The sequence below is a fragment of the Saimiri boliviensis genome, chromosome 2, assembly GCF_048565385.1.
Source record: "Saimiri boliviensis isolate mSaiBol1 chromosome 2, mSaiBol1.pri, whole genome shotgun sequence".
Taxonomy (NCBI): domain Eukaryota; kingdom Metazoa; phylum Chordata; class Mammalia; order Primates; family Cebidae; genus Saimiri; species Saimiri boliviensis.
In genome coordinates this window covers 64,551,902-64,568,386 of record NC_133450.1, presented here as the reverse complement: position 1 = coordinate 64,568,386, position 16,485 = coordinate 64,551,902, and the positions used below count along the sequence as shown (strand labels likewise).

At 52.9% G+C, this 16,485-nt stretch overlaps 1 protein-coding gene across 5 annotated transcripts in view; it reads right to left on the bottom strand.

The window, feature by feature from the left end:
- Window positions 1-660: 660 nt before the first annotated feature.
- CCDC88C (coiled-coil domain containing 88C) overlaps window positions 661-16,485 on the bottom strand; it is a 153,567-nt gene continuing 137,742 nt past the window's right edge. The window contains exons 23-27 of one of the 5 annotated variants that reach the window (XM_074393470.1): window positions 13,460-13,648; window positions 11,630-11,686; window positions 8,998-9,066; window positions 7,739-8,028; window positions 661-3,984 (exon numbers count right to left, since the gene is read on the bottom strand). In XM_074393470.1, coding sequence (XP_074249571.1) covers window positions 2,962-3,984; window positions 7,739-8,028; window positions 8,998-9,066; window positions 11,630-11,686; window positions 13,460-13,648 — 1,628 coding nt within the window. In that variant the 3' untranslated portion in view covers window positions 661-2,961. Of the gene's footprint in view, window positions 3,985-7,738; window positions 8,029-8,997; window positions 9,067-11,629; window positions 11,687-13,459; window positions 13,649-13,797; window positions 16,334-16,485 lie in introns of those variants that run through there. The other 4 variants (XM_074393469.1, XM_010350565.3, XR_012516237.1 and 1 more) reach the window with 4 other exon arrangements.

Genomic DNA, 16,485 nt, shown 5'->3' with positions numbered 1-16,485 from the left:
GCTGGCTGGAGCCAATGGAAGAGTAGGGGGAGAGCCTGGGGCAGCAAGACCAGTCAGCTGGAGGGTATGACCTAGGACAGGGACTGCCCCCACAGAGGGGAGGGGCCCAGATTCCCGTCCCATCCTCAGGTACAGGATGTGACCTCTGAAATGTGGGATGTGAGGAAAGAAGGGGTCCAGCTTGAATCTCCAGCTCCTGAGGTTGCAGAGATGATCCTGGGAACAGGGAAGCTGGGTTGAGGAGGGCAGCAGTCCTGGCCTGAAGGTCAGGAGAGGTTGGCTGGAGGTCACCTCCACAAGCCCTCCCTGTTGTTGGGGGTGGGGGGTGGGTGGGGAGTCTGGCCTGAAGGGCAGATGCAGAGCAGGGGTGTGGTGGAGGCGGAACCCAGGGCTCTGCCCACAGAGATCCCTGATGTCCCTGGGAGGGAATGAGTGAAAGGACGAAGGAGCCTGGCAGAACAGAGCTGTCCCAGAGGGACAGAGAAGCACTCAGCAGAGGCTGAGGGTGCCAAGGAGTGCCTGGCCGGGTGTCAAGTCTTACAAAGGCCACACAGGATGAAGACTGCGGGTGGCCGCCACTCAGTCTGGCTCAAAACAGCAGGGATGGCAGTTCCTGCAGAGGGGCCAGATACAGGACAGACTGCAGCACCTCGGGGAGAATGGGCAAGGAGGCGAGAGAGAGGAGAGGCCCAAAAAAGAGGTCTGGTGGGAAGGAAGGAGACGCGGGGGGGCAACTGGACAGAAAATGTATCCAAAGAGCCATGGTTAGGCGCGGCTGTATTCATGCCTCCTCCTTCCCTCTCTTCCTCCTCCCTACCAAATCCCATTTCAGCATCTGTGGCCCTCGAGGTCCAAATTCCAGATCCAGCATTTACTGGTTGCGTAGCCTTGGGAAAATCAAAAGGAGCCCCGTCCAGCTGCGCTCCCATCCCCACAAGATGAACTCCACAGCAAAATGCGATTCTTCACAATTATTTCTGAGGCGGCGTATCACTGTTTCCCAGGCTGGAGTGCAGACGCACAAGCCCTGGCTCACTGCAGTCTTGACCTCTGGGGCTCAAGTGATCCTCCCACCTCAGCCTCCCTTGTGGCTGGGACCACAGGTGTGCGCCACCACACCCTGCCATTTTTTTCTTTTGAGATAGGATCTCACTCTGTCTCCCATGCTGGAGTGCAGTGGCGCTATCACTGCTCACTGCAGCCTTGACCTCCCTGGGCTTAAGGGATCCTCCATCCTCAGCCTCCTGAGTAGCTAGGACTGCTGGTGTCGAAATTTTTCTATTATTATTATTATTTTTTGGTAAACATCTTACTATGTTGTCCAGGCTGGTCTTCGGCCCGTCACATGCCCCTTGTGGTGGCGGTGACCCATTAGAAAAACAAACAAAATAGGATTTGATTTATGCCAGGTTAAATGCACCTGGGGAGGAAGTGGTAGAAAGCTGTCGCATTACAGGCCATCTCTCTCCTTCACATTTGTCTCTCGTTGTGCACGTAACAGCATCCCCCACCCAGTGGGAAGGCAAGGAGTGGATTCCAACTGTGGAGGAAGGGTCCCCGGGGTGCAGAGGCAGGGGTGCAGGGAGCCCCAAGTCCCCAGGGGCCCACCCAATGCTAACAATGTGCAGTGAGGAAAGCCAGAACATGCTTTGGTTCCATTCCATTTTATTACAATCCTGTCCTTGCATTCCAGAATGGATGGCTATATTTAATACACAATCCCAAACACTCCTAAAAGGATCTTGTTAACATTCAAAAGTCTCCCATTTCTTTCTCAGTATATTAAATCAAAAGGAAAAAAAAAAAATCTTAAAAAAAAAATCAATAGGTTTAGTTCACCCCAGGAAAAGCACCTTTACAACAGGAAACTAAATTGTCAGGAATCCGACCAAAGACACAGAGCAGCAGAAACGATTCCCAACAGAAGAGAATGACTCCCTCTGGAACATAAATAGATCCCCCAAAGTATACATATTTCACATGAGTGTGTACATATATATGTCATATAATTAAAAAAAAAATGGTTTCTATACCCAAAAAGTTATTCAGAAATAAATCAACACCCCATCTGAAACTGGGGAAGTCGGGGGCCCCGGCCAGTTACCCATCGAGCCTGCACCCTGCTTTGCCTGGGTGACCCCTCGGTCCACTATGCACCCTGGCCTGGAGGGGGCTAGTGGGGGCCTCTGTCCTGCCCACCCCATCCCCAGGCCTGGCAGATCCAGTGTTGGCAGAAAAGTGAGCCAGGGAAATCTAGGCAGGCAGGTGCCTGTGTGGTCCCCAAAGCCCCCGGTGCAGAGCTCGGGAGCCAGCTGGATGGAGGCTGGGGACAAACGGCCAAGGCCACTGCCAGCTGCCTTGGAGGCGCCCTGGGTCCTGGGGTAAAGGGAAGTGCTTGGGACCCCAGGAACGGAACAGCAGCACTCCTGTTTTTTAACAGCAGGCCTGACTCTGGGGTCTGCCCACAGCCCTGGAGACCTTGGCAGTATGGCGGGTCTGGGCTTCTCCTCGGATCTGATGGCCTTTGGGAGAGGGAGTGGGGCTCTTAGGCCCCCCAGGCCGGAGCCTTGTGAGCCTGTTGTGAGCGTTATGTGTGCGCCCAATGGAGCTGCACACATTGCAAACGAGTGTTGTACTGGGACATACCGGAGTAGTGTCTGCTTTGGGGGAAGTCAGTTTGTCATCGCATCCTAATTGGTCCCCATGCTGACGTGGATTTATTCCAAAGACACCAGCTGCTGGAAGCGGCAGATACAGAAGCCTCGTTACACACCTGGAAGCGTCATCCTCTCGGGGCTTGGTACAGTGTTTCCATTCACAGAACAAACAGCAGAAAGGCATGGGAGCCCCGCTCCTCATTCCAAACCCGTTCCTGGCGCCGCAGGCAAGCAGGAGAAAAGGCCGTGAGCGTCGGAGGGCGCGTCAGTCGTTTTCAGGTTTGCGAGCTCAGCCTCAGGACAGTCACACGCAGCCGTACTCGTACCACACCGTCTGCTGGTCCCCGCCTGGCTCCGGGGAGGCCGGGGTGCTCTTTGAGCTGCTCCCTCGACTCAAGTCCTCGGGGCCCCGGCCGGGGTGGGGAGCTGAGTCAGGAGACCGACCTGGGCTCTTGGCCGGGAGCCCCTCGCCGCAGCCCTGCCCTGGGACCCCGTCTCCCTCTGAGAGGTTGAGCCCCACCCGGACAGGGGCGATGGCAGCCACCTCTCCTGAGTGTGGGGGCGCCTTGGGCTTGGTCCTGGCAGCCGGGGCTGCAGCAGGTGAGAAGTGCGGGAGCTGGGAGTTGCTGCCACCACTGCCAACACCAGCACCTGCCGCGGCAATGGCGGGGGCTGTGGCAGACTGATGCAGAGGGGCCAGCCTCTCCTCCTTTGGGGGAGCCAGGGAGAAGCGCCTCGTGTCCAGTGGCCGGCTGCGGGGACCCGGGCCCTGACAGGAGCCGCCAGCCTTTCCCACAAGTGGGGTCCGCTCCCGGGCCAGGCTGTGGGAGCTGGGGGGTGCGGGGCTTGGCAGGGTATAGCTGCCTGTCTCTCTGCCCCCCGAGGCCTCGGGAGCTCCCAGCTTCTGGGGGGACTCCTGTTTGCAAGCCTCAGGCCCGCTGGCCCGGAGGAGGTCAGCTGAGGCCAGGCTGAAGGCTCGGCTCAGGGAGGCGCTGCGGCTGGCAGGTGCGTGGGAAGCTGCGGGCACCGGGACCTGCCTGGGTCTGCCCAGAGACAGGCTCTGGGGGGGCTGGGCCTGTCTGGGGGCCACGCTGGGTGGGGCCTCGGCCTCAGTCAGTCTGAAGTTTGGCTTCACGTACTGCCCAGGCTTTAGCGACCTCCCCTCCGAGCCAGGGACGGCCACCTTGACAGTGGGGGCCACAAAGCTGGTGGGCATTTTGGCCCCTTCTTTCTTGGCAGGTGGTCCTGGCTGGCTTCCGATGGCTGGCGGATCGCTGGCCTTCCGGAAGTAGTCACTCAGCAGGTCATCCCGGCAACTGGGTGTGTCCTACAGAGGAGAGAGGGAAGGGTGGAGGTGGGCATGAGGGTAGAGGGTCCTCGGACCCCTCGCCCACCACTGAGCAGCCTGCATGGCTGGGACTGCAGTTCCCCCCTGCCTGCCTTCTCTGAGGCACACACATCAGCCATGGCAGGATGGTCAGGGTGGCTGGGGCAGCATGGGACCACCAGGAAAGAACCCCAGATTCCCTCCAGGCAGCACCCTAACTTTACAGATCAGCAAACAGACCCAGAAAGGGAAATGCCCATCCTACTAAGTGAGTTGGCTTCCGAGAAACCCCGACCACAGCTGACTGCTTTGATCTGTCCGTTTCCACCAAGCAGAGCAGGAACTGGAACCTTGGTGGGTGTGGGCAGGGCCTGCCTTTCCTGGTCACTCCAGGACGTCACGAGGACTTCACCTTGCACCACCGAGAGCAACAGGAACAAGGGCAGCTCCTGAAACGCCAGAACCTTCACTGCCACCCAGACCTCTCTCTGGGCCCGAGAAAGGGAAGAGAGAGGCAGAGCGAGAGCCGGAGCGGGGCGGGGGACAGAGAGGGAACAGGGCCCAGAAGTGAGAATGGTGGGCTGCACAGGGAAATGAAGTCAGCGGGACAGCCCAGCCACCAGACTGTCCCTGTGAAGCTGCTGCCAGAGCTCTGCTTCCCCTGCCCGGGGGCAGGTGTCCTTTGCCACCATCCTGGGAATCGGCAGAGTCATGGAGACAAAGGTCTGTGGCCCTGCTCAGGGAACTGCAGCCTTCTGCAAGCACAGGTTCTCCTGAGGCTGACGTGAAGGGGATGAGAGGCCGGTGGGTGTCAGGCTGAAGGCGGGTTGGTGGCTCAGGAGCCATCTGCACCTGCCAACGATTCCTGCCCCGCACAAACATCTGGACATGGGGTCACTGAACAGATGCATCTGTTGTTTTATGCTAGTTTGATGCTGCGTATCTCGGGTGGGTGTCCAGTAAGACCTGTGATATCCACAGGTACCTTTCATCACCCGTGGGACCACGTGCTGTTCTAGGAACCACATGTATGAATTGCAAAGAAACTCATTTAATTCTCAAAGCAACCTTGCAAGGTTGCTGAAAGGCTGTGTCAAGGTGAGGAAACGGGTCATGGAGGTTTAGCAGGCCATGCGTCCAGAGAGAGGCAGACCCAGACAAAGGCCTGCAGCTGCCTGACACCAGAGCTGCCTCTGCTCCACCCGGCTCCTCCCTGCACACTTCAGAGTCTTTGATAACCACCATCCCTGGCCATGCAGGGAGCCCCATCTTGTGACACTCCCTCCCTGCACTGACGCCCAGAAAATGAGGGTGTGGTGGGGTTACTGTTGTCATTTCTGTGGGATGGGAAGCTCCCGTGTGCATTAGGGGCCTTGTGTGTCAGAGGTACCAGGAGGGCAGCCGGGTGTGTCGGCTAGGAAGTCATGGGGCTAATATCCCACGTAGATAGAGGGGGCTGGCTCACTGGACGCCAGGCATCAGCTTCCAACAGAAACTGCCATAGCCAGACTGGTTTGGTTTCATTGAAGCTAAGGACGGACAGGTAACAGTACAGGGCATAGGGAATGGGGACAGTGAGGATGCGTCTGAGCTGAGCAGGGAGGGGCCCCACTCCTTGCTCGGGACCTGCCTGCCAAGATCTCCAAAGGGAAAGTAAACCACCATAAGGGGCATATAACAAAGAAAGACTGCGAAGGAAAGCCTTCCAGTTGTAGGTTCCCCAGTTTCTGGAGTGTTCTTGTTCAGTCCATTAGACCAGCAGTTTTTCTTTTTTTTTTTTTTTTTTTGAGACAGAGTCTCACTCTGTTGTCCAGGCCGGAGAACAGCGGCGCAATCTTGGTTCACGGCAACCTGAGCCTCCCAGGTTCAAGCAATTCTCCTGCCTCAACCTCCTGAGTAGCTGGGATTACAAGCATACACCACCATACCAGGTTAATTTTTGTATCTTTAGTAGAGATGGGGTTTCACTATGTTGGTCAGGCTGGTCTTGAGTTCCTGACCTCAAGTGATCCGCCTGCCTCGGCCTCCCAAGGGCTGGGATTACAGGCATGAGCTACCGCTCGGCTAGACCAGCAGTTCTTAAACCATGGTGCCTACCCAGCCACAAGGCCATTACCTAGAATTTATAAAGATTTAAATTCTCAGCGAGCCCAACCTCAGACCTACTGATTCAGAAGCTCAGGGGATGGGTTCTGTGGTCTGGCAAGGCCCCCAGACGATTCTAACATACGCCTGAGTTTGAGAACCACAACATTAGACCTTTAACTTCTCGAAGGCGGGCCCTGCGTGGGTTTTCTCAGCTTGGTCTCTCCGGTGCCTTGCACACAGTAAGTGCTTGGGAGAGAAGTATTTAAGTGAAGGAAGGCCAGGACCATGCTTTATACTTCTCATCTGTGTCAACTGCAAGGCTGGGTGGAGTGTGTACAGGCAATGAAAACCTGCTGATGAACTGGTTTGCTTCGTTTTTTGAGACTAGGCACCATGCATACTGCTTAACAAGACAGTAGGTGCTCAGTAAGTATCTACCAAACACATACCTTCTTTTCTGTGTCACCATGCCCTAGTAATGCAGGTCACAGAGTTTACTAGAGAGCTAAAGTCCAAATGTGTTTCTTTAAGGGGAGTGAGATGGAAAAATGGAAGTTTTAAGTATCCTCAAAAGGGCTCAACTGGAGACAGTGAACTTCGTTCACTTAGTAACCCAATAGCTCACGTGATGAAATTCAGACAGAACACTTCAAAGATTATACGTGCAGCTTCCAAAAAGCTAAATGAAGATCCAGAGAGGTGGCAGGAAGATGGCAGCAGGCAGTGTTTAGGGTTAGGAGCTGCAGAGCTGGGGCCTAATCCGGCTGGCCACCTGCTTCTGTATATCCTGTAGGCTAAGAGTCTCACTCTGTCACCCAAGCTGGAGTGCAGTGGTGCAATCTCAGCTCACTACAACCTCCACCTCCCGGGTTCAAGTGATTCTCCGGCCTCAGCCTTCTGAGTAGATGGGATTAAAGACACCTGCCATAATGCCTGTCTCTACATGGAATTTTCTGTAGAGATGGGGTTTCACCATGGTGGCCAGACTGGTTTCAAACTCCTAACTCAGGTGATCCACCTACCTTGGCCTCCCAAACTTCCGGGATTACAGGCATGAGCCACTGTGCCTGGCCAGTTGCTACATTTTTAAGTGATCACTTCACAACATGTGAAAATCATATGCAATTCAAATGTCAGTATCCATAAGTAAAGCTTTATTGGATGTCAGCCAAGTCCATCCACTGACATACAATCAGTGTTTGCTTTCTCGAATGTGGCGGAGTTGAGTAGCTACAACAGAGACTGTGAGGCCCAGAAAGCCTAAAATCATTTCTCTCGAGCCCTCTCAAGGTCCTTAAAAGTTTGCCAACATCTGCTGGAGAAGATGCAGGGCAAGTGGGTACTCAGAGCTCTGCCATGAAACCCAGCGTGAGATCCTAGCCCTGAAGTCAGGTGCTGGCCACACACGAGCCCACCTTGGTGCCTGCCACAAGCTCTGCTGGCTCACTTCCCAGACCCAGAGGAGAGCAGCCTCTGAGGTCGGGGGCTGGCAGCTGGCCTGCGGTGACTTGCCAGCTAGTGCTCTAGTAAGCCTCTGACGTCCACGCCAGCTCTGTACCTAGGCCTTGCCACCCCCACCCCATCCCTTTCTGCAGCTCTGATCCCGAGCCAGGAAGAGACGGCGCAGGAAGAAGAGACCGTCCGAGTCTGTGTCCCGGTCACTCACGTGGCTCGGGGAGCTGCGGCTGCTCTCCTCCAGGAACTCCTCCAAGGTGACCATCTCGCTGCTGGGGGAGGCCGAGCAGGGCCGCACTCCAGTGTGTGGAGGGGCTGTGCCCCTCTTCTGGGCACCCTCCTGCGGGACAGGCCCATTCTGGGGTAAGGGGTACTCCTGGCGGCTGAGGGCACTGCGCCCTGGGGCGCTGGCTTCCCAGGGGAGAGTGGTTGGGTCCCTGCTGGGGATCAGGTCTTCACTGCTGAAGCTCTCAGACCGGCCATGGAGCTGCTCGGAGGAGCCTGGGTGTCAGGGCAAGAGACAGACGACACTCATCAGTCTTGGCAGCCCTCTGGCAGCTTCTAAAGGCTTTGTGCTGCCTCTGGCTTCAAGCCATCAGAGAGCACCTCTGCCCAAAAACCCAGGGCTTACTCCCACCAGGCTGAAAGTCTGTTAAAGAACCTTTTAGACTCCTTTTGAGTTTCACTGTGGCTTTAAAAAGAAAATACCATGAGTTAAAGTAGAAAGCTTCTGCTACGGTTTAAGTGATGACCGGCTGTAAGGCGCTGCCCTTGTCAGCACTCGCCCACTCATGTATTCAAAGCTTATTCAGCACCTACTACATGCTAGGGGCTAAATGTACGGGGGACGTTCATGAAGAAAGACCACATTCTGTGCCTAAAACAAACTCTCCACGGGTTCCAGGAATCAAAGTCCTCCACATTTGTTCTCTGGCCACAGTAGAATGGACTAGTGTGACTCTCCCCACTCTACGGATGAAGTAACTGACTCATCTGTGATGTGTCTGCATGCTCAGCGCCGCTCGAGGGAGAAGGGAGCTGAACCCCAACCCACTCTAACTCACGGCCTGTGCCCGAAACCATGCTGTGTGGCCATCTGAAAGCGCTATTCACATGTTTTTAAATTATAATAATATGAACCCAGAGCTAAACCACCAAATACAGTTTTTTTCTGAGATAGGGTATTGCTTCTGTTGCCCAGGCTGGAACACAGATTACTACAGCCTTGACCTCCAAGGCTCCAGCGATCCTCCCACTTCAGCCTCCTGAGTAGCTGGGACCACAGGCATGCACCACTACACCTGACTAATTTCTTATTTTTTTGTAGAGGTGGGGTTTCGCCATGTTTCCCAGGCTGGTCTCCAACTCCTGGGTTCAAGAGATCCACCTGCCTGGGCTTTCTAAAGTGCTGATTACAGGCATAAGCCACTGTGCCTGGTCCAAATAAATTTTCAGAAACACAAGACTTACCTTTTAGGTTAAGAGGAGAGCTGTTGCTGGATGTGTTTCTACTGCTGTCTAAGCTACTTGGCCGCGACACTGAAAGGAAATGGCAGCGTTAAAATTAAAAAGCCAATGACCAGGTATAGCCCAGATTAGCCATCTAATCGCAGAAAAACTGCACCCAAACAATCCTGTGCCAACGCTAAGGCCAACGCCCTCAGGAAGGAGGGACTCTAGGACTCCCTGTGCACTCAGTGAGGAAGTCTTGCTTCACTGACAGAGTGTGGGCACAGCATGAGCAGCCATCAACAGATGACGACTCTGCTTATCCATGTTTATGAGGCCTGGGGCTGCAGCTTCAACTTCACAAAGGAAATCTCACACACAACACCAGTATAGAGGGCAGATGAAAAAAAGCTGCTCTGGGTGAACCAGAGGTTGGGGTGGATGGTCCCCCTCTATGACTGCATAGAGCTTTCTGGAACACCTGTGGACAGCCGCAGCCAAAGCCACAGGAACAGAGATGAGGGCTGTTCAGGACCACGTGTGCACACATGTACGTGCACCTGTAACCAGGTGTCATGCCAGGGCACCCACAGAGAGCAGGTGCTGGGGCCCTGAGAAGGAAGGGGGTACTCCCCTCGCCTGAATATTCTGCTGTTCTTCAGCTTCTTTGTGTCAAGTGCCTCAAATTTACATCCGCCCCAAAGGAAAAAAAAAAAAAATCAAGGTTTATGGTACTGAAGGCACCTGCCCACCTGCCCACAAAAATGGGCGCCTGCCTGAGTGTGGCTCTGTCACACTGCCCCGCTACAGACCCTTGGGAAGGCAGGCACCATTCCCTACAGAGGGCAGGCCATCCCTTCCAGGGCTCACAGGCCTCTCCTGGTGCACTCCTCCGGCGGCCCTATCTCAAGAGCAAGAGTGTCTATGCTGCTGTCCTGTGAACGCCCGTTGCAGGGATGGCATTCCAGCTGTCCCTGCAACCCCCAACACCCAGCAGGTGCTGAGCTGAGCTGCCTCCGGAGCCTGCAGAGACATGTGGGGTTCCTCTGCTTGCCGTGCCACCAAGACAAGTTCACACAGCTTTCCTGGGCACCTGGTTCCAAGGGCTGAGGTGTTCTGCAAACAGCAGATGTCCAGAAAACACCTGCTAGCAAATGTGTTTAAAACTGACCCAAAAACATACTCGGTGACAGGGAATAGCCTAAGAACAGAAGAGGTCCCCTCCCTGAGCAGTGAAAACGTGAAATAAACAAATGCACAGCTCTCTTTAAAAAGGAAACACATTTCAGTACAAGGAAACCATGATGTCAATCAAAGGCCCAGAAAGCACCATTGTTCACTCAAGCACTGACTGCATCGCAAATCCCTTTCCCTTCTTTCTCCTAAGAGAAGCTACAGGAAACAAGCCCGTATGGTTAGCAGACTGATGATGGCAAATCTGGCTGCTCAGGCAGACGCACCCAGCACACGAGGCAGATTCCTCCTGCTGGATTAGCCTCCACTCGGTGTAAAGATGTAAGACTCCTGCCCATTCAATTGCTTCATTACAGTTTTTTACTCAAGTAGAAGACTGTAAGCTTTTTAGACAGTGGATAGGGGTAGGAGGTGATGCCAGCTCCTACACTTACCAATGCTTTCAGAAGTAAACCAAAATTGATGTCAACTTCGAGGGGTCTTTTTAGGATTATTTTCTCACCCTTCTAGGGTTGCTTTTCAAAAATTAAATCAAAGCAGTTTTTAATTTCTCAGAAGGCAGGCAGTGTGTACTGTCTCCCTTCTGCAGAAATTTATAACATGCCCGAATCAAATGACAAGTGCTTCTAACAACTTCTAAGACTAAATATACCTCGGAGCCACCATGGGCAACTGCAAGCCAAGTGAGGACAGTAATAAACCTTCTTGAAAAGAACACGCCTGGCCGGGTGCGGTGGCTCATGCCTATAATCTCAGCACTTTGGGATGCTGAGGAGGGCAGATCGCCTGAGGTCAAGAGTTTGACACCTGCCTGACCAACACGGAGAAACCCCATCTCTACTAAAAATAGAAAATTAGCTAAGCATGGTGGCACATGCCTGTAATCCCAGCTACTTGGGAGGCTGAGGCAGGAGAATCGCTTGAACCTGGGAGGTAGAGGTTGCAGTGAGCTGAGATTGTGCCATTGTACTCCAGACTGGGCAACAAGAGCGAAACTCTGTCTCAAAAAAAACAAAAAAACCCAAAAAAAATGGCCAGGCACAGTGGCTCATGCCTGTAATCTCAGCCCTTTGGGAGGCCAAGACAGGTGGATCACTGAGGTCAGGAGTTCAAGACCAACCTGACCAACATGGAGAAACCCTGTCTCTGAATAATTAATTAAAAAAAAGAACGCTCCCCACCTGGGCCATCCTGGAAGGGTGCTTGAAAGCACGAAGAGGAGAGATCAGTGCTTCCAAAACTGTGATGGCTGGGAGGCAGCCAATTCCCCACCACTGGGGGTATGGAAGTAGAAACTACACGCTCAGCTCCCCGGGAAGGGCAAGGAAGAATGGGTCCCGCATTCCCACCTTCCTTTTGTGTTGGACTCCCCAGTGGGACTCAGCTTAAAGGAAAGGTACCGTGGACAAAAACCAGTCTGGGAACCCAGGCAGGAGGAGACAGCAGCCTTCCTACTTACCGTACTGTCTGTGGTTGGGGACCTCAAACTCCACGGATGGCTCGCAGAGGTTGTCATCTGAGTTACAGCCGAAGGTGAAAACAAGGCTGGTGAGTCAGGGTTACAGAACATCCCTCATCCACAGGGAACCCCGCCACCTCTCCTGGCACCTGGATCCCAGCAGCTCCAGCTCTTGGGGATGAGGGAGTGGCATGCAGATGGTGCCTTTGGGACCTGCCTCTCCTACCCCTCCACTATTTCTCCTCCTGGGGCAGCCTTGACACGCCCGATTCCCATCCCTTTTAAATCACACTTGTGCCTCTGCTGTGGCTGGGATGTGTGGACCGAAGGTGTGCTCTGGCCTAAAGATGATATAAAAAGAGCTGAACACTGAGTGTCCTAGGGAGCCCCTTCCAGCCTCAGAGGCCAGCCCTGAGAGCAATTCACTTTTAGCAGTCAAGTTGTTTCCAGGTGGCAGGAGGAAAAAGAAAAAGAGACAAAATCAGAATCTACCCCTTGAGGGGAGAGGCTGAATTCCTGGGGCCTAAACCTTGCACTAACAGCTTCTGACCAGAAACAGACCTGGAATCCACAGCCCATGGAGCATTCGGCCTTTCCATGAAGACTAGAAAATGCCCCACCCCTCAATCTTGCTAGTTTCAACCTAAGAGCAGACCCTGGATCCCCTCCAAAATGACAACAGGGTCTCCATTTTGGAGATGGTGACAAGCCCACCAGCGATGGATATATGGAGTGTGAGGGTCCCTTGAGGTCGGGGACCCTGTCTCTGTTGCTTTTTTGTTGGTCAGACTCAAGGTTTCGCATGGCCACGGCTTTAAGAGTCAGGTGGGTGGGGTTATTTATGCAAATTAAGCCCTTCTTGCTCTGACTTCCAACACGCCAGAGGCAATCACTTTCAACTCTTTCAGCTGTTTCTTTGGATATTTCCCCATCTCTTAAATTATAAGGGGAATGCCCTTTTCAGTTTGAAGCACTCTCTCTTCCTTTTTTGCATATTTTAAATTTCCAAATGCTTCTCCCTTCTCTGTTGCTTTTTTATAGCATCCTGTTCGTTTCTTGGGTGCAATCATTTCTCTTACCTCTGATTTGAGTGTCACCTGGCAAGATCTGGCTGAGCTATCCTGCTGGGACTCTCTTGGGCTAATGAGATTACTCAAAGAGTATTTTAATCTCAAGCCTAAAGATATGAACTCCTGGCATCCTGGAGACGGGGAGTTTGTAAATCCTTCACTGAACCTGTTGGTTTTCAGTAAAGGACAGCTGCCTCAACTGTGTTCAGTGAACTCCCAATTCAGAGACTCTATCCTTTCTTGGCCGGGTGTGGTGGCTCAGTGCCTGTAATCCCAGCACGTTAGGAGGCAGAGGCAAGAGCACTGCTTGAGCCAGAAGGTTGAGACCAGCCTGGGCAACATGATGAGCCCACATCTCTACAAAAAATTTAAAAGACACACACACAAATTTAAAATATGTAATTTATCTTCTCTAGAGAAAAAAACTCCAAACTTCTACCAAGGTAGGGCAAAGGCAGTTGCCTGGTTTTAGCCCACAGTCTGGTTCTCAGCCTCCCTTTACCTCCCTTCTGGAGCCATTTGGTGCCTTCACTTCCTGAATGCCAGAGGTGGCAGTGGGGTCTCAGGCCCCATTGCAATTGGGCCTCTGGAAGGTTTCCTGCCTAAAGTCTTTGGCTGGTAAGCAGAGTTGCATCTATGCCACCAAAGCATGCCAGCAGCCTCACCCCTCTGCTCACCACCCCTCTGACTTCCAAGAGCCTGGGGTCTTCAGGGAGGGCTAGTCCCAGTGCTCATGGCTCTGGAAGGGCCCTTAACTCACCTTTGGTGCGGCCTGGGTGCCGGGCGACGGGGGTGGAGCTGGAAGGGGTTGGAGTGGTGGCTGAGGTTGAGCAGGTCCGGGAGCCCAGCTCCAAGGGCCAGGGCCTCAGGGCTGGATCAGTGGAGGCATCTGTGCGGTCAAGGCTGCCTCTGTGTGGGGAGCCTCTCTTTGGTTTTAGGTCCCCAGGGCCTGGGGCAGAAGAGGACATTGAGAAATGAGGCTGCCAAGTCCTATGCCCAAGCTCGGCGACCACACCATGGCCTAGAAGCGGGGCAGCAGGGCACGAGGACCACAGACACAGAAGCGCGGCTGCCACAGCTCTCAGGCTGCGATTTAAATGGGGACTAGTGGGGGCAAGAAGGCTTGGCTCCAGGCCGGGGTCGAAGGCCCATGAGGGCGGCTCTGGCTCTAAAGCTGAGGTCATACCGCCAGCCCTGAGAGGCTGGGAGAAAATGAAGGGGGCCCTTGCAGGGATCAACTGTTGGTAAAAAGTCAACATATTCATTCTGGGGCACATCTCCTGGGTAACACTGTCCGGAACTCCAATCCCTGACTTCCAGAGATCCTAACAGGTGTCTGCCCAGCTCCAAACCCGCAGCTGAGGATCTGAAGGTCCTGCCAACTAGACTCACTGAGGACTTCAAACACAAGTTTCTTGCTAACCTCACAATATATATATACGTGTTTTTTTGTTTTTTTTTTTTTTTTTGAGACGGAGTTTCACTCTTGTTACCCAGGCTGGAGTGCAATGGCGCGATCTTGGCTCACCGCAACCTCCGCCTCCTGGGTTCAGGCAATTCTCCTGCCTCAGCCTCCTGAGTAGCTGGGATTACAGGCACGCACCACCATGCCCAGCTCATTTTTTGCACCTTTAGTAGAGACGGGGTTTCACCATGTTGACCAGGATGGTCTCGATCTCTTGACCTCATGATCCACCCACCTCGGCCTCCCAAAGTGCTGGGATTACAGGCTTGAGCCACCGCGCCCGGCATATATGTGTTTTTAAAAAGGCAGTGAGACTAACTGCACATGGTGAGACTCACTGCAAAAAGATTTTTACCTTGTTATCTTGTGCTTTTCTGAAATCTCTAACTTTCCTACCTGGAACATAAACTCTGGCCAAAATTAAAATCATATATAAAATCATGAAAGAAAAACACCCCATAAAACCAACTACTTGGAAGAGGATAGGCTTTCCAAACACGATAAAAAGGAACATGGCTGGCATTCCTAAGAGTGGACAAAGCACTTTGCCGAGCGTCCCACTCCACGTGGCCGGAGGGCCATGGAACCCAGAGCCAGACTCACTGTTTGGTTCAGCTCCTCTGCCCGTCAAGCTGTCTGCCCTCCCAGCCACTCAAAAGTCTGGGCTCACTGTGCAGTTTTAAGTGCCCAGAGTTTATGATGTGAAATCAAGGGGGAATTTGGATTTAGAAAGATAACCTTGATGAGAAGCAAGAGTCAAGTCTGCCTGATTGGAGACAGGTGGAATGAACAGGGACAGGGGGAATGAATTGGGACAGGTCATCCTACAGGTGAAGCTAAATGAGGCTTCACAGGGGAGGCGAAGATGGGCGAACAGTTAGCAGGAGCAGCGGACAGAGAAACAGCACGATTCCAACAGCATGCGTGGAAGACAGGACCGGAGGACCTGGCGCCCCGGCAGCCCAGGGCTCCCAGAGCGAGGCTCGTGAGATGGAGTCGGTGGCGCCTAAGCCGACACTCACATTTTAGTAGTTATGTGTTTATTCTCACAGTTACCTTGTTTTTATGACGATACTTGTGTTTTCCACTTACAGGACTGATACTAATCTTTCCTTTGAATACATTTAACTACAAACTGGATCAACGTGAGGGAAAACATACAGGTGATCACATTTCTGCAGGTGATCATAATGGATGGTATCAGGATATGACAAAAATCACGGAGGTGGTAGAGGGATGGCTGGAGATGGAAATGCTCCGTAGGTAATGGCCTCGCTGGCCGGCTGCCATTTCCCCCTGTGCGAGGCATGATTTGTGTGATGTTCTTTCTGTCTCCTGCTGTTTTAACTTCAGCATCCAAGATGTCAGAAAACCAGAGCACAGTCATAAAACTTCATTCTGGGCTGAACTCTGGCTGGGCAAAATCAATCCAATTAGTCAAAATGCCTGAACAGAGCAATTGGTCCTTCAAAACAGAACACGTTTTGTGAGGGCCTTCCCGGAAAGGGCCAAAGACTCAAGGGCTCTGACAGAGGAAGGGCGAAAAAAGGGCAGCAGTTTTAAATTTAGCTGCTTAAAAACAAGTCTTAAAAAACCTCTCACTTGACAGAGGCTGTGTATTTTAGGAAGTGCAGCAACCACCCGCCAGTTCTGCTTGACACACGGGCAAAACAGAAGCTCGCAGGTGCAAGAGGCGGGAGAGGCACACAGCCGCTCGACTTACTTAGCAGGGACATCCCGGCCCACGGACCTGGGCACGTGTATCCTGAGGCTCCCCCTAAACTGTGTTGTGCTGAAGACACAGTCCAGGGAGGGTGACAAGCCATCTTCTGTTTTGAAATCAGAATCCACGCCGGCTACTTTAAGCTGGGAACTGGGGGCAGGAGGAGGGGTCTGCTATTGGCCATTTGGCCTTTTAGATGATTTTTTTTTTTTTTTGGTTTGTTTGAATTTCAGAAATGAAGGAGGATACACAATGCAGACACATGACAAAGGAAAGGGATTAGAAATCTCCAATGTCTGAGAAAGAGAGAGACTCGTTAGGAGAGGATGGGATGTCGGAGGAAGACCAGAACCGCAGGCGTTTAGAGAGAGCTGGGTGGGTTGATGGAGACTTGTCTTTGTCCTTGGTTTTGCTTCTCAAAAAGGGACTCTTTTTGCGCTGAGGTGCTAAATTGTTATCAATCAGATAACCCAAAGGAGGAAGGAAAAAAAAAAACACAAATAAATGAACAATAATTACAAATGAATCGATATTAGCTAAATATATTTAGAAAATCAGAATCCCATCTTGCCCAGGAAAGATGAAAACTGTACCCGGT